Source organism: Buceros rhinoceros, unplaced genomic scaffold, assembly GCF_000710305.1.
Source record: "Buceros rhinoceros silvestris isolate BGI_N320 unplaced genomic scaffold, ASM71030v1 scaffold667, whole genome shotgun sequence".
Taxonomy (NCBI): Eukaryota; Metazoa; Chordata; class Aves; order Bucerotiformes; family Bucerotidae; genus Buceros; species Buceros rhinoceros.
In genome coordinates this window covers 78,901-96,648 of record NW_010423712.1, presented here as the reverse complement: position 1 = coordinate 96,648, position 17,748 = coordinate 78,901, and the positions used below count along the sequence as shown (strand labels likewise).

General features: G+C 41.0%; 1 protein-coding gene across 1 annotated transcript in view; it reads left to right on the top strand.

Annotated features, from left to right (window-relative positions):
- LOC104497249 (nesprin-2-like) overlaps positions 1-17,748 on the top strand; it is a gene marked incomplete at its 3' end in the record, with an annotated part of 121,190 nt that overhangs the window by 24,968 nt on the left and 78,474 nt on the right. Inside the window, exons 17-32 of the mRNA XM_010140483.1 lie at positions 260-433; positions 2,170-2,328; positions 2,597-2,770; positions 3,796-3,930; positions 4,087-4,242; positions 5,418-5,629; positions 5,900-5,975; positions 7,008-7,126; positions 7,702-7,825; positions 8,693-8,850; positions 9,679-9,826; positions 10,999-11,597; positions 12,478-12,657; positions 13,633-13,783; positions 16,210-16,368; positions 17,039-17,200. Coding sequence (XP_010138785.1) covers positions 260-433; positions 2,170-2,328; positions 2,597-2,770; positions 3,796-3,930; positions 4,087-4,242; positions 5,418-5,629; positions 5,900-5,975; positions 7,008-7,126; positions 7,702-7,825; positions 8,693-8,850; positions 9,679-9,826; positions 10,999-11,597; positions 12,478-12,657; positions 13,633-13,783; positions 16,210-16,368; positions 17,039-17,200 — 2,886 coding nt within the window. The remainder of the gene's footprint in view (positions 1-259; positions 434-2,169; positions 2,329-2,596; positions 2,771-3,795; positions 3,931-4,086; positions 4,243-5,417; positions 5,630-5,899; positions 5,976-7,007; positions 7,127-7,701; positions 7,826-8,692; positions 8,851-9,678; positions 9,827-10,998; positions 11,598-12,477; positions 12,658-13,632; positions 13,784-16,209; positions 16,369-17,038; positions 17,201-17,748) is intronic.

The window sequence follows — 17,748 nt, the reverse complement described above, 5'->3', positions numbered from 1 at the left end:
TGGCTGTGGCTGCTTGCTAATCGGGGAGGGGGTGGGCCATACGGGCACAATTTATGCTGTCCCACTTGCTCTCAGGGTCGAAGAACTGAGCCACGCAGTTTATTTACCATTATGTTTAGTGTTTGTTGGTTCTTCGATCCCTGTTGGGTGCAGAAGCTGGAAAGTAGCTGAAGTGGTGACTGTGTGTTGCAGGAGGGTAGTGGAGAGACCCCTGAACCGATGCTGGGCATGCACATCTTACCCTGCTCTTTGTTCGTAGCTTGGTGAAGAGAGCACAGATGCTGCTGACAAGACCAGGGAGCTTCCGGGGAGCCTGGCGAAAATTGAAGAGCTCCTTGGAGGGGTGGACAGCTGGGCAGCAGAGACTGAATGCCTGCTTAGTGAGATCGGTCAGGAGGGGCCTGTGGACCCTGAGACGGAGGAACATTTGCAGGTGACAATGGAAATACACTGCTTAAAATACTTTTTTGCCAGATTCTCATCTTTCAGCATGGATTCGTGGCTGGGGTAAAATAACCGTCATCAGTGAAGCAGATTGGTAGGTTTTGAGCTGTAACATTAGTGAAAAGTCGAGACAACACTAATGTATTGATGTTCTTTCCCATATTGCTCCCAGATGAGCTATAAAGGAATGTTCCAACATCAGTGTGTGCAGAAGACAAGCAGGTGCCCAGAAAGAGCTGTTGGTGCCCCTGATCAGCAGCTTGCTCTTTAGTGACATAAATTATTCTCTGTCTGCAGCAGGCTAAAACTTTGCAAGGTGCCGAGTTGAGAATTCCCCCTGGTCACACAGTGCTTTCTATCATCTACCCTCCAGTGCAGGGAGGAGATTTGGGACAAATTGGTTGTGTTCAAGGCTTACCTGTAAAAACTGGAATACTTGAAGTATTTTCAGCAGCATGCAGTAATTTGTGTTTTTCAGCTTATAGGCAGCTCTAAACATCCACTGTGATGAATTTATTCTTACTTCCACTAGTCTCTATTGTTTCCCTTGTCTTCCTACCAGGGATTACTGTTTCCCTCCCAGCAGATGGCAGGTGGAAATGTGTATGTATAACTCAGCAGCTTCAGTACAAAGTCTGATTTATTTTCTTCACCTGCCAGTGAAGGTGAGACTAAACAAAGATGCCAGGCTTTGCACTGGAGAAACTGAAGCACTGTCTTATGTTGCCTTTTGCTATTTCTGCAGCAGGGCCAGTATAATCTAATGGTGGGAAGATGCAGTCACTGGAGCTCTTCTGTCTAAGTGCTAAAATTAACACAGATCTTCTTTGGTGCATTAAATCCACCTGTGATATCTGTGAACCAGAATTAGTGTTTACTTCTGGTTTGTGCCTTCTTGCACTATGTTCAGCTGACAGAATTAGGAGTATGAGCCTATGAAAAGATTCTTTTAATCTTTTTGTAACTGTGGGCCATGTTTATAAAATAAGCCTTATTTTTCAGTGTGACAATAGTTTGTTAAAAACAACGAACTAGCAAAAGACACCCTGAAATACAGCCTCCAAAAATGTGACTGGTGTTGTATCTCCACGCCTGTGAGCAGGAGGGATCAGGTCGCTCATTACCTGTGGTACAATAGGTCGAGATCCAGAAGAAAGAACTCGTTATCATTAGAAGAATGCTAATTGACAACTTCAAACAGGAAAACATATTGAATATTCATTGATCAAACAGCTCTCATAATGACATTTCATGATAAATATTCAAACAGGGTGCACTGCTTTTGCATGCAAAATACCCAGCTGCTTCCTGCCTTTTACTAGGGAATACCGCAAGAAAACCCAGCCTTGATATGTTCTTGCTTTTGGGTGACTTCATGACCAGACAATGCATATCCAAATGTGGGGTTTGTACATGCATGTGGAAAGCTGTTTGCATGGGAGAGCGTGTTTAAAAAGTACTTGTAATTGGCTCCGAGGCAAAGACATGGGAGATATCGCTGGCAGAAAGACTGTTTCAGCAAACAGAATCCCCTGTGGATGGCAGCAAATTTCTTTCTCTCTGCACAGAGATTTTGCAGTGCAATACACTGACCATGATTGGAATATGTGATTTTTTCCTTGACCAAATATTGACCATTCATGATCAATGCTGGCTTTTTCATTCAGTTCCCTAAAACAAAACGATAAATACTGTAGAGGCTTCTAATGCTTTTCATTCAACCAGAGCTTGGCTGCAAGCGGAACCTCATGTCAAGAGCAAGTTGTGGCAGCAGAAGAAATATTGCAATCCCTAATGCAAAATGATTCAAGTCAGTTGTCCCAACAGCATTCTCAGACCTCTGGGCTGCAGGCACGAATTAAAGAAGCCAGAGACAAAGTAGAGGTACTCCTTTTTTAATGTTACTGTACTTGATGCACAGAGACATCGCTGATTTTAGCATTATGTGATTAGGACAGCTCCTTGTCAGTCACAAAATATAAAAAAGATTTTATCCTGTTGGAATCAGTCTCCCAAACTCTTGCCAGGGCTAAAACTAGAACATTGCAAAGATCAGCATCTCAACTAGAAAAACTCAAGTGATGTTACGAAGCAATAGCTTTGTGTAATTACTGACACTCAGGCAGGTTCTGAAAAGTCTCTTTCTTCCAAGGCTGTCTTGAGCAACATGAACAACATCTTGTCCAAATCTGAGAAGAAACCCTCAGAGGAGGAGGCTCGGCTCAATTTTGAAGCATCCCAGAAAGAACTCGAGGCTTCCATTTCAAAGGCTGTGCAGCTTATCAGTCAAAAATTAAGTCCTGAAGAATGCATTTCAAGATATGAGGTGGGTTTGTTTTCTGAGCCAGATAAATTTGAGTATTTCTTAGTGCTATGTAGTCTCTAAAAGTCTGTGGTACCACAGTGAGAAAAATACCAGATTTTTTTTATTTTTTTGGTAGCTATTGGTGCTTTTCTCAGCTTTTTGATTTAGCACTGTTAGCGTGCATTAACATGGCAGACAGCTTGAATGAAGAAATGAAAATCTCTATGGCAGTTTATTCAGTGCCTTGTCTTAACTTAAATTACTGCATCATCCCATCAAAACTCATCATGTTGTGCCCTGCAGCTGTTTTTTTTGCCGATTAATAATTAATATTCCCATAAAGAATCACATGCCTGAATTCTTGGACAGGTTTCTAAAGCATCATTATAAATACTGGATCTCCTCTTTTTCCCAGTGGCTAACTGGTGAAGAAAGTGTCTGATCTCAAAATCTGGATCTCTTAAAGGGATCCTTTGTGACGTATCAAAAATGGAAGTGCCCAAAGTCTGTGTTGTCTCACGTTGTGCAGCAGCGAGGCCTGGGCAGTTGAGTGCTGTGAGCAGTGCAAAGCCTCACTCCAGGATGTCCCCTAGGATCTCATGGCACTGAGGCAGACCTTTCGCCTGCTCTCTGACAGGCGTGGGACATGGCCGCGTGTATTGGCCACGTGCTGAGTTAAGAGTTGGGCTCGATGGTCTTAAAGGTCTTTTCCAACCAAAATGGTTCTATGATTCTATATTCCCTGTACGTGATGCAAAGTTCAGGGACCTTAATCTTTCTTCTTTGGTGCCGAATTTGCCCCTAAAAGGAGTTACATCATCAGCTTTTCTCCAAGGAAAGCATATGCTGACATTGTCTGCAACCTTTTGCAGATATACAGGGGTGGAGAATGCCCTTGTACTCCCCCATGCCAGGGCCACCACAGCCCGTCCATGCAGTATATCCACGCTTTATGCACAGTTTTTGTATGCTACTGATGTCACTTTATTAGGTAAATAAGCTACATTTAGTTCTGTTTATTTTTCATTATGACAATTTTCTTGCAGGAAGCTTTTAATGTTCTGGACAACAAAGTTCTTGACAAATTTTTGAAAGCAGCTGAACAACTGAAAAATATTTCACCTGATCATGAAAAGCTGGTCGTGGAAGAAAGCAGTAAAGATGTTCGTAAGAGATGGGAGGTGAGAAAATATAGGAAGGAAAATCCACAGCCTGTCCTCATTAGGCCTGGTGTCTTTGAAAAACAAATCTTTTGTCACAATATGTTCTGAGGTGTTTATTTGCTTTGTAATATGGTCTCACCGTCTCACAGAGACAATGTGTTTTGAATTTTGCAGGCAGTTCATCATGAAATTATATCCTATGTCCAGCTTGTAGTAGAAAGGGAGAAAAAGAAATTTAACGCAACTTTAAAAAAAATCAATAAGCAATTAGGCAAAGAGAAGAAACTCCTGAGTATGGATAAAACCAAAGGGCTCATCAAGGAACATGAGGTACGTGACACAGCCCTTTTCTGCTCGCCTACCACTCTGTGAATGCTTTGTCTGTCCTTCTTGCTGCTGTTTAGGTACGTTATTGCAGGCTGCGTCTGTGGAACAGGACCTTGTGCTCCATGTTACGTAAACACAGAACAAAGAGGCCACACAGATTATTTCTTCGCCTTTTTTGACTACAGATATTGGCCTCCCTGCAGACTTTTAGAATTACCTCCTTGTTACCTAGGTGGTATCTTGTTTTCCTTTTTTTTTTTTCTTTAAGACAGCCTTGAAGCATTAGAACAGGTTTAGCTGTGCAGAGTGTAAAAATAAGGAATGCTTATGTGTTCTGTGACTCCCTTGATTTGTTACAGTTGCACAGATGGTGTAGGTGCCTTCAGGTGAGAGTATCTTCTCCCTGTGCAATAGCCATGCTTTACCTGTGTGGGTGTGCTGTATATAAAATTATGTAGACATGGGGCATGTTTCACTTGCTGGGGTGAGTCGTGGTGAATCTTACATATTCCATAAGCAACGGATTTTACACATTCGCTTCTAGTATTTTCCTTCATCCTCCTCTTTGCATTGATGTGGCCAGTTTACCACTTGTATGGGTAAGAAATTGCTCCCCTGATGAAATTCTGGTCTTCACTGAATTCAGTGGAGTTTAATTTTTGCTTCTCATGGGTCATGTTCAGCAAATATTACATATGCGAAAGTAAAGGAAAATAAGCGTTCTCAGGTGCATTCCTTCTACTCATATTTTTGTTAGATTTTTAGTATATCTTGAGTTCACCCTAGAAGGTATAACTATTGATGGGGAATATTTAAATAAATTTTCCAATGCTCCTTTTTCTCTAATCAATGGGGCATGTATATCTGATGTGAGTGTGAAGAGGACTTGGGACCAAAGCAGCTAAAACTGTGATAATACAATGAATTTCAAAACCAAGCAGGACTCAGTGTAGTCTTGTGAATGCAGCTGGAGAACATGTTGCCAGAAATCCTAATTTTTTTCCTGGCTCTGTTAAAAAAAGAATTGAGGGTAAGTAAATGTTTCTCTCCTGGTTTGACAGCTCAGGCTTCAAGTGCATTCATCCGAGAAGAGAATGGAAATAGAAAAAAATGTCTGAGAATAAATACATATCCTCATGACTTAACATGAGTTCATTACATTGTTTTCCTTTGTTTAGGCCTTTTTTTCACAAGAAGGCACCCTGAGGGAACTTAGCAAGTCATTAGAAGACCTTAAAATATTGGGAAGACTCTCAGAAGAAACTGTCCCAGGGATAAAGGCACTGACCGCAAACTGTGAACAAAAGCTGGAAAAGCTTCAACAAATTGTGGCGGATACTTACACGGCCCTGCTGTCTTGTGCTGGAAAAGGACAACTGTCTACGAAAGAGTGAGTGATTGTGTGCATGACGTGTTGTAGCTTTCAGGAATCAGATACACAGATAGATTTTTTTTTTAGTATTGTAAAAGTACTGGCAAGTACATTACTGTGGGCAGCTGTACATTTGAACATTTAGTATTAAATTCCAGCAACTAGCAAGTACAATGTTTGATTATGCTTCGTAACAGCTGCACTGTTTTTAATCAAAAGCTGGGGATTCTTTTTTTCCATTTGTATATCATATTTAGTTCTTAAGCTGATATTTCTTTTAAACCATAGGAGCTCCATTGTTGCTTCTGAGAATGGAGAAAAGCCTGGTTCTTCTCAACAAATTGATACCCTTTCGGTACAGGAGGTAAGAAGTCCATAGCTACTGATAAGAAATGGTGCCCTGTCTAGGGGAGATCATTGGCAAAAGGAAAAACTGATTATTTCTGTTACTGTTCTTCTTGTGGTAGGACCTCAGGTCAGATGTCAGAAACCCGTTTCTTTTGGGAATGTAGACTAAATAAATATTAAAAAGTAACATACAAGGAATGGCACTAGGCATCCTGGGGAGATGGGAGTCTCCAATCTTGCATTATATTTTGCTAAAGAGTGGTTTTCAGCTGGAAGAGTCTTGTGTGTAGTTTGAACAAGTTTCAGAGGACAGAGAGAGGAAAAATAGTGAAGGGTTGGAGGCGTTTGCTTTAGAAAAATACAAGGAAATCAGAACACGTGTATCTTCTCAGAAATAGTTTCAGAGAGAGAAGATACTGCTCTTCATCATTTGGATGCCACAGAAGATGTCTCATTTAGGGTAAACGTTCATGCAGGTATGGACGGGTGGTTTATAGGAAGGGACCCATTGCATTTACATAGGTTTGAAGATATGTTGGAATTCACTATTACGAAGCTTTTGTGAAGCTACTAATACTGTCCCTGGTACAATGATGAAATCTGTTCTTTCCTGCATAATCAAAATATGAATCGTATAACATTAGTCAGCCTCAAACTGAGGAGTAGAGTATATCCTGGAATCAAGGGTGAGAGACATGCAAAGGCACCTGGGGTAAGCAACCTGTCAGTAGCCGCAGAGGACAGTGCCTTGTGGTTGCTCGAGGATGTCCATGGAGCTGCAGCAAAAATATGCACAAGTGGCTTGTGCTTGCCAAAGACCCAGTATCTGTGGAAGGAATGAATGACCTGGCTGCAAGTGTTCAAAAATTTGCTCTTTTGGTTCATGACTGAGTTTAAACAACTCTTGTATTCATAAACGTTATCTCTCATCTCCTTTGGGACACATGAAGCAGTTGCTTCTTTCAGGAATTCAGAGGTCTGTTAGTCTTCACTAAGCATTGACACAGTGTGATGCAGAGTCACTGTTACCTTCTTTATTTCTGCTTAGACCTCCAGACCTGCTGCAGATACAGTTTTGGAACCAGATGTGAAACATCACAATGGAGAAAGCTCTGCAAAGAAGTTTGAGGAAGATGGTGGTTTGCCCATACCAACTTTATTAGAGAGGTAATTTTTAAAGGATAGAATGTTTGTATATTAAGAGATGATACTACACTAGACATTCATAAATTAATTGAATGTATCGAGCACAAGGTGCATGTTTGCTATGCAGAACTGTTCTACTCCAGTTAATATTGCTCTGTAATTGGTAAGAGAGTAGTAGCTACACGCTTCAAACGTTAGGATTTTGTAGCAAGAACTCCAAGGGCTATAAAATGTTTTCTTCTGCTCTTTACTTGGGCCAGAAAAATCTGTATCTGCCTTACTAATAACTTCAAATATTGCAAAATAAAATAAGTGTCAAGTTTTGTGAACGTAAAAATGTCAGTTCTTTAAAAACTGAGTTTAGAGAATGCAGGCAGGCATTCATACTTGAAGATGAGCCGGGTGTGCAATTTCTCAGCTCTTGTATATGTTGCTCATTTATGCCCATTCATTTGGGACTTCAGTAAAAATACGCATTGGCAATAGACTGTGCTTATTTTATACAGTCATTTCTCAGTCAGCAAGTCCCATAGCCTGCCCTGTTTCATTCAGTTAGAACTAATATCCTCTCTGACAGTGATTGTGCCTTTCTTTAGCTATAACACACAAAGAAGTAACCTGGAGGAACTTCTACAAATCAACAGAGATAAAGTAGCATCTGGCTTTACTGAAGAAATCAAAGGCACTTCATGCCTTCAGAATAAGCTGCTTGAACTGCAGGTAAGTAATCATCTTTTAAAAACATACTTGGTGCCTAAATTGTTATTTTCTCATGCAGAGCCCTCACCTCTGTGTGTTCTGTGTATTGCCAAGGGAAAAGGAGCATCCTTACAACCAGTAAGGATTAATTTATTAGCAGTAGAAGGAAAATCAATGGTTTAGCATTCAGCAGAACTGCATTCCTGTTTAGCAGTGGAGCTTTGCAGGTGTTGCTGAAAGAAACTGGTGGCTCTCAGTTTGTGATCTGCAGGCTGAAATAGGTCTAATGGAAAAAATATCTGTGGAAAGCAGCTTTTTTTGTCAGCAGAGGTGGGCCATGGTCAGGGCTGGGGAGTCATCAGAGTTGAACCATCAATGGCAGTAGCGTTTGTGCAGGAAGAAGCCGTTCTGGACTATAACCTGATGAGGTTTGTGAGAACCTAAAAGAGATGACAAAAGGCACATAATTGATTTTGGGTAGTTTATTACTGCAGTTTTTCAAGTCTTGCTTGAAAGGAGTACAAAGCTGATCTAGCAGCTCAGAACTTGGTTCAGTTCAATGTTTGTTTTTTGTTCTTTTGAACATAGTTAAGTTTACTCACTCCTGTAGTAAAAATGGCTGAACCATATTTATTGAATCTTTTATAAACATAGCCAAGGCATATATTTGACATGGAAATTTTTGTCTCCAAAAGTTGGTAGAGATTTACATGCAGCTAAAAATGGAGTCTTAAAGAAAAAGAAAGCAATAGATACTCTTGATGATTTCAATTTTTCTGCAGAGTATCTTGTGACTGATTTTAAGAGCTGTCCAGTCTGTTGCAAAATACAGTATCATATTAATGCGAGTGCTGCCTATCGTATTAATAAGTGCTGCGTATCTTTTAGGTGATAGAGAGTGAAACCAATTCTGGCTGGACACAATTGGAAAACATCTCATCTACCTTAGAAAATCTTGTGGATGAAGTGCAGCAGGCTGCTATCTCTGAGATGAGAAGTCAGCTAAAAGGAGAATGGAAAGAGCTTCAGGATCTTATAAGTACCAGGTATAAAATAACACTTTGTATTAGCCAAGGAATAGTTTGTTCAACTAATGTGTGTATTGTGAAGGGAAGAGTGTGTGTTACAGAAAATACTTGCACATTTTTAACTTATTTTAAAAAAACTGCATTAAAGAAAGCTTTTCTTAATTATACTTGGTTCATTAGAGATAGTGTGAATCTCTCCAAGAAGCACAGAGCCAAATCTTTGTAATATCAGTGCACAGTATTCCCAAGTTTACTGTTATTTCCTTCAACCTCTTGGTTAAATGCAGTGGGATTCACACTGCTTTCCTTACTAATCAGTGGAAAAACTCCTTTGACCTCAGGAGGAGGAGGAGGAGGATTACATCTGTTAGTCAATTACATTACCTTTGTGGCTTTTTGTGTATCGCAACACGAAACGGCAGGCTCTGGGCTGAAGTGGAACGAATCACTCGAACGCCAGTGTGGTGTGTAGCGAGACTCGTTTATTGTTTACATTACATCCCAATTTATAGACTCTTGTCCACTCGACTAACTACATGGTGATTGGATAGTGACCATGTTACACAGACAGCACACATCTCTTAAAGCACTATAATTGGATAAAAGGGATTAGTCCCCACGTGGTAAGTATTTTGGTTAGAATTAACAAACAAGGCCAGTAGAGATAGTATTTCCCACACGATAACACTGCAGCTGGGTTTCGGCTGCTAAGTTTCCCAGAGAAAGTAGCATATTTTCATAGTTCCAATTTCTGCTAGAAAAATACACCAACATTGTGCTAATGTAAAATGTTAGTGTCTTTTCTTGCTTGCTTTCCCGGTTCATGTTTTGTTACTTGTCTTGTAGAACAAACTCTTTAAGGACTGCTTTGGAAATTGTTTTGCCAATAGAAAATGAATCCATTCTTCTATGTGAATTAGATCAGCAGCTGAAGAAAAAGGACATCCAGCAGTTTAATCTGATGAATAGTGATCTTGCTTATAGAGAACTAAAGGTAAGGGAAAATGCAGAGACCACACCCTAGCCAGAACAGTTTTCAATATGTCTAGGAACTAGAAAACTTCGTGGGATTTTCACTTAGGAGTTTAGGACTGCTCACAAGACTTCCCAAACCTCCTGAAGTCTGTAACAGCATTTTACTCCCTTTGCTTTAAATGCCGTTGTTCCTGTAGAGCCAGCCAGGGCCCCTCAGGTGGATCTACTGTAAAAAGCATGGTCGTGAGCATTTTGTCTTAGGTTAGGACTGCCCTTTGATCCAGATTTAGAGTGTGCCCACCTGGCTTTATGTCACTTTATGGAGTCATATACATGCTGTGGTGCTAATCTGCGAGCTAAGCTAAGCTGCCTGTGTCACATCTGCAGAGGTATCTGAGCACACCTCAGGATGGTTTTGGAAGCCTGCATTTATGCAGTAACTCGTTCAGCTGCTGTCAGTATCTTATGCCTAGGCTCTGCCTGCCTGTTAGACAGGGTGAATGTTGTTTTGTTCTTGACATGGACTCTGAGCTGAGCACTGACAGCTACGCAGAGCTGGAGGTTTGTGTGTCTGCCCTTGGCTCTTGAGCAAAGTGGGGTTTAGGTCTCTCAAGCTGCAGGGCAGAGAGCATGTGTACTCTGTCTGAGATGACTTGTTTTGGCTATAAGGACCCTGAATTTTTTCCCAGCTCTGCACATTTGGAATTTCACAACACTGACACACTGCTGTTTTTCTGAGGGCTGTAACCAGATAGCGTGCAGACTTCACCAAGAGATTCCTAAATGCAAGTCTCCTTCAAAAGCATAGTGTAAGAGATTTAAAAGGTGCAGAGTGACAACTTCTGTGTGCCTGCTTGTGCTCTAAGTGATATCCCACTGCGAGAGCCTGCTGGTTTCAGTCCCAGGACTCACCCTTTCTCTCCTTTTTGTCTGATTGCTGGAAAGAGGTTTGGGCTTTCTATAGTGCTGACCAAATTCCCTGTATGTGGAGTACCATGTTATTTGATTTTTCTATTTTCTTCCCTCTACCAAAGTCCAGAGTAGGAAAAAAGTTTTCTTTCTTAACTACCCTGTTTAGCACACTTATTTTAATGCTACTATAATTTGTTTTCCAGTCATAGGTTCAGCTTGATTGCAGGATCCAGGTTTTCTTTCACTTGCTAACACTGCTGGTTGTTCTCTCAATTTCAGGAGTTACAGAGATCCATATTAAATCAAATTGAAGTGTGCAAGCAATTGGAACACCTGGATAGTTCAGCAAGAGATGAATTTAATCCAATAGATCTGCAAGCTGCAAGTAAAATTATGGTTTACTATCAAAACCAGCTTGAAGATATGAGCCATAAAATGCAGATACGTGAGACTGTCCTTAAAGATCTGGAAGCTTTTATGGCCTCATTGAGGAAGATCCAGTCTTCCATCAAGTGTCTCACAGATTCCCCAGGTCAACCGGAAATACAGCAAAAAGCATTGCAAGAGGCTGGACAAGAAGTTTCTCATATGGCAGAAGAGGCTAAATGTTTGGATGAACGCTTGAGAACAGTAGATATCTGTTTGGAAGATGCTGAATGTGGGAGAAAGACTTGCTGCGAGAACCTTGTTCTGGCTTTATCTGAAAAGCTAAATGTGACTTACGATCCCTCAAGTGAGCAGATGCTTTCAGAGGAAAAAGACTTATATAAGATTTTTTCCACAAAAAACAGGGAACTCCTTAAAAACATTCAGGATCTGCGTGACAGAATTAACAAAATAGGCTTGAAGGATCCAACAATTCCAGCTATTCAACAAAGGTGAATTCTTTTTCAAAGCTCTTTTAATTCATAATTGCAGTGAACCTAGAGCTCCTGTGGCCCCTTCGTGGTGGAGTACTGAAGCCTGAGTGTGTCTTAAAGTATCTCTGGAGCGCTGAAAGAAGTTGTGAACTTCCAATTTTATTCATTCCGTCACAGCCTAAATAAGGAAGCCTCCTGCATTTTTTCTTTCCGTTTAAACTCCTGTGTATGTGTGTATTTGAAGTAGCATTGAAGAAGAAAAAGTAAAGGCAGCTGATTGTTACGATCTTAGTTTTCAGTGAGAAAAGTGTCAGACAGCTCTTCTTGCTGAGCACTGATGCATGTGATCTGAAACTCTGCAGCGTAAGAGCCTTGTGTTATTTTACCACACCCCAAGAAAGCCGCTAACATGATTTATATGTCTCCAATACTGCTTCAGAGGAGCTCTCTGCAGCCTTGCAAAGGATAAATAAATAATTCACTACTGTTTGTATGGAGGGAAGAAGGGAGGCGAGAGGAGCTTGTTACCTGTGACCATTTTTTAAGCTGTGAAATCGCATGCTATGGCATAGCTTCCTTTCTTAGAGCCTCTTTTAAGATAGCCAGAATGCACTTACCTTTTAATACAAAGAAATTCACTATGCTCGTCCAGACCCTGTTGGCCTTTACGATTTTGGATTACTTTCTCAGAGGGCTTAGGTCAGCATCACTCATCTGAAGGACTGAGTCAAATTACACCAAATGAAGGATCAAATTAGACTTTTTATGATAACATTTAAGATAGTCAGTATGTGCAGCTCAGGATGAATTTCCAGGGAACTTAATAATTATATTGGGTGAAAAAAAATCAAAGACTTGCTTTAATATAAGTCTGTATTTCATTTTTTTTCTAATAAAGGGTAAAATCATTAACGGAATTGGAAAAGGAATTGGATTGTGCTGCTGTTGAAATGAAACCTATGCGAGAAATTGCTAATAAGCTCCTGCAGATCAAAGACGAAAAAGCGGAGGAAGCAAATGAACAGTGCAGAGCTACAGAGAGGTTATGGGAGGATACAAAACTCTTGGTTGCTGAATGGTAAGGAAAAAAGCTGCATTTTAAAGTAGTGTTGTATAAGTAGGAAGCTGGCTTGTAAAATGAAACAGCAAAAAAGCCTTAGACTATACTTGAAAGTAAATGAAATACTGCCACAGTAGCAAATGATACTACTATGATGCTGTAAACTATCATAAAGCCAAGAATTGCACATAGAAGTTTGTGGCCAAAGATCATGAATTTTATATATTTTTAAGAGATCACTGTCCCATCATCTAGCAGGTGTGCAGTGATGTGCTGGATTTAATTGGTATCCAAAAGAAAAACTTGGCTGCTGCTGGGAACGATATGTCTTCTGTGTTTGCTGTGAATTTCATGCCAGCATTTTAAAAAGAAAAGGCAAACCAAAATGAAAGAGGGCAGCTGGGAACACAGTCTCTTGTGCAGGAAAAGACTGGAGAGGCTTGGTTTGATAAGTCTGTGAGAGTGAAGAGTGGCAAAGGGGATGATTGATCACCCAGGGCATCTGTCCTTCTCTTATGGTTTTTAAAGATGCCTAGAGACTTTCCATGTCTGGCACGGATCTGGTTAATCCTCATGGCTTGCACAGGTGACAGGGGAGTGATCTTTTTTCATATCCCACTGAAGGCTGAAGTGGTATTTCCCACTGTCTACCACCCAAGCTGTTGTGACATCTGCTGCACGTTATATTTCAGTTTACTGGTGACTGAGCTCGCCTTTCAGGTGGAGAGTATCATATAAACAGAACTGCTCAGGTCACATCACAGAGGCATCTGATGATGAAGGGCATTTCTGATTCCAAAAACTGTCCAAATACCACACTGGGTACCACACAGTACTGCAGAGTTTATGCCTGGTACAGTTTATTCCTCCTTTTCTCTCTTTCAAACATAGTAGTCAAACTCACCACATTTGAATATAGGAGAAAGAAGCAGCCAAGAGGTTGAGGCTGCTGGTTTATGCTTAGGCTGTAAATAATACATCTCTTTTTAATAGCCAGGAGCAGTGTGCAAGGGCTCTGGAGCTCCTGAAGCAATATCAAAGCTGCAAAACTAGTTTGACCAGCATCATCCAGAAACAGGAGATAGTGCTTTCACAGCAAACTTCTTACATGGGGAAGGAGAATTTGAACAGACTAATAACAAAGGTGAGTAACAAGAACTTGCTGAAAAGGGAAGGAAAGAGTTTCCTGGGAGCGTTTGGGCGTTAGGTCGCCCTTTTACACTCAGCCTTCAGGACAATCATTGGCTTTCACTTTGGCTCCCAAAAGACTCTTAGGGACCATACCCTAGTTTTGTTTTAAACTAATTTCCGTGGTGAATCAAGGCCTTGTTAAAAAGAAGAGACTAAAGAAACCCCAAACATAGAAAAACTATGATCTAGTATGAAAACAAAAATTAAATCTTGTCCTATGAAAAGCACAAGTTGAAATCAGCTATATTCACCCATACCTTTTAGAATATTTCTATATATTCTATGCAGTTAAAAAGTTAGAGTGGGCAGGTTGTAAATATACAAAAATAGCAAATTCATTTGTTTCTAAGAAGAAACTTTAAAATGTTGTACCACTTAAAGCAAAAATAATAGGTGATGCAACTCCTTGGGGCTGCTTGTTTCTCTGCTGTCACTGTAGCTTAAAACCAAGAATTTAGATCCATATGTTCTCCTTGCTTATGTCAGTGGGTCCCAGGCAGGGCTGCAGGGTTGGTCTGCACTGTGCAGGGCCACGCAGACATCTTCAGCTGGCCGTGAGCAAGGAGGATCAGGAACTGGAGCCATAAGGCTGTGTCACCACTGTACATCTGCTCAGAGACCGGGCCATGACAGATCTCTCCTGCTTCCCCGACTGGAGCTTGTGTACTTCGCTCTGTGTCATTGCTGCTGCACTCAAGGACAGCTTGGGGATTGCCACCATGGTTCTCCCTTGGGTTGTGGACTTTTGGAGGCCCAAATGGTTATGACTGGAGTGGTTGATTGATGGAGTATTTCCTTGAGCTTGTTTCTTTGCAGCATGAATCTCTGCCCTCACACAGGCTTTGCTGACCAAACTGTGTTACAGTTGGGGGCCAGAACAACATACAAGAGCTTTGGTCTCTATAACCGCTATTTGCTCTGTGCTGTCCCTGCTAGCAGTTAAACATTTGCAGTAGCTTTTGCATCAGCTGACAAGAATGAATAGGCAGGTATTGCCGGGCACCCCCTCGTTTAGTGTGAAGTTTATAACTTTTTCAGACAAAATATTTGACAGCCAGCTTCATTCTTCTTGGCTGAATGAATACAACCACTGGACATAATTGTCCATGGCTAATGGATTAGCGAATAACAGCACTTCCACTGTGACCAGGTTTCATGTGTCCTGGCTGGGATTATGTACGTGGTTGTTCAGATCCCGTTTTTAGGCTTTCTGATGAAACATCTGCTATATCACTCAGGAACCTTCGCTCTCAGGCGGTGCCTGGGATGGTTAAATGTAAGAAGGAATGTAAGCGGTTTCTTTCCTCTGGCAGCTGATGGTGTCTGTTTGTGCCACCCCCACTTCAGCTGAGGCAAGGTCATTTCTTGGTTCACCAGTGGCACCTCTGACACCTCCTGTCACTGGGACTCCTACTGTAGGGGACATCCCTGCATACCCTGGCCTCTGCTTGTGTGGCCACCAGGTGCTGTGAACAACCCTTCCTCCTCATCTTGAGTTTTGCAGCTCCTGCTTTCAGAGCTGCGTCTGCGATAGCTGCGGCACAGTGCAAGGCACGTCCCTGAGTGCTGAGGATTCATTATGTATAATTATGTAAAATAACAACAGAAGACTCTCTGCCTTGTTGGGTTTGTGAATGCTGCTCTGCCGTCCCTTCCCTTCTCTCAGTGGCTGGCAGTATCTGTATGAGAAGATGCAGTGCTTGTTCCTGGGAAATGAGAGCCTTTAATATCAAATTGCCTAACAGTAGAGGTCAGTGTTTCTTTTCCGGCGAGCTTCCCCGTTGTTTGTAAACACTGACATGAGGATTAAGCACAAAGAAGCAGTCTAGTGTTTACGCAGAAAGGAAGAAGGGACATTTCCGTTTCTGGCAATGGCATCTTTGACAATGGCTATGTTTAAGTAGGATTTAAGCTGTTTTTTTTAAAAGTAGCTCAAAACCTGGGGATTAGAATGCCTAGTTATATTTTTCAGAGTTGAGATAGTATCTCAGCCGTTTATTACGTTGTGCATTAATTATTTCTGCAGCTGAGGTTCCATGTATGGATGTACAGCCCTCTTGGATCCCCAGATAACGATTTAAAGTGAACCGTGGTTTTGGCTCTCTTGGAAATGTATTATCCATAGTTCCCACTCAGCTGTTTTGCTGCCAAAACAGAATGATATAGATTTCTAACAGGGAAATGCTCCTATCAGCATTACAGGAATATAACAACACGGGATATGTTCCTAGTCTCATCATATTATACAAAATAGATTATTTTGTTTAATGCTGTGGTTTCTTTAAATTAACAAGAGCAGTGCATCAGTTTAAAATGTTTTGCTGAATAAAGAGTCAAAAGTAAACATGCTCGTAAATATCCATTTGGTCTTTTTCACAGATCGAACAGGCAAAAGAGGAATTCAATGATCATGCTGAAGATGTAGACAAAATAAATCAGATCTGCAAAAACCTTCAATTCCAGCTCAATAAAATGAGAAGCTTTGAGGAGCCTCCGTTCGAGAATGAGGCTAACATTATTGTGGACAGATGGCTGGATGTATGTAAAAAGTAAATTATCAGGGTGGTCTTATCTGTTATGCATTATAATAATTGATTCTGACGTGTGTGTAATATTTGGAATAAATTAAGTGCGATATGGCAAAGATTCTTAAGAGAGAAATCCAAGTGTTTACCAGAGCAAAGCTCACAATGTTTCTGATCTCTCAGGTAGTTCATATCATGGGTACTCTTTAACAGTAAATAATTCCAGGAAATACAGAAAGGCAATATTTGTGCTTTCTGCATGAATCTGTAAGCTCCTGTAACAACTTCTGTGGATTTAGACTTTGGAGTCAATCTGGAGAATTACAATGCTATTGCTTTCGGTGAGAAATGTTTGCCACTGTCGATCTAAGCAGTGCATCAATACTGAGATTAGATGGTATTTACTGAGAGTAGATAAACATTAATGAGCAAGTCTCCTTCCGAAACCTGCCTTAAAACTGGCAAGCTGCCATAGTGATTGGTATGTTTGGCGACATGTGTGGCAGGGATTTAAATATCTTCTCCATGACCAGTTCACTGTGAAGACACAAGAGATTTTATTTCCCTTGCTGCCCTTGTTTTTGTGGGTGGTTTCATCTCGCTCAGATTTTATTATGCTGCGTTTGCTTTTAGAATATAACTCAACATTTCTGAAATCTATGTGTGTTTAAATCGCATGGTAGATCAATGAAAAGACTGAAAACCACTGTGATAATTTGGGAAGAGCTCAGGCTTTGTGGGACAAACTTCTTAGTTTATCTGGCACGATCGACGCTTGGGCAAATGCAGAACTTAAGAACACAGAAGACGGTTGTCTGACCGAAGAGGACCTTACGCAGTTGAAGGTAATTTGACCAGAAATTTTTACCCTTAACTTAAACGTTGTAGTGGTACAGACTTCTGACTGTGAACATGCGCATCCCATAGAAATACCAGCACTGCAAAAGCAGAGGAAGTTGTAACGTTTGCATTTGTACTTGCACGGATGGTTTCACTGGAGATACTGCATAATGTATTGGGGATGCAAACTAATAGATAGTGTATATCTGAACTAAATTATTTTAAATTAATGCAGCATTGCAAACGAGGCTTTAGACGAGAAAAGCCCCCTCATTCCTCTACAACAAAGAGAAGGCCTGGAACGCTTGTAGCGTAGAGTATGGCGGTGCACATATTTCCTTGTGCCTAGAGAAGAAAGGGAAGGGAGGGTGTGTAGGCTAATGATTAGTTTTCTCAGTAGAAATTGCGTATCTCTGAAGGTACTGGAGCCTCAGAAATGGCTGGGCTGTGCATGGTTCAAGAAAGGATTGCAGAGGTGGCTTATTTGCTCTGCAGTCCTTCTCCCGGTGTGCTCCCCAGCGTAACCTGCTGTAGCCATAATAGTGGCTGGGTG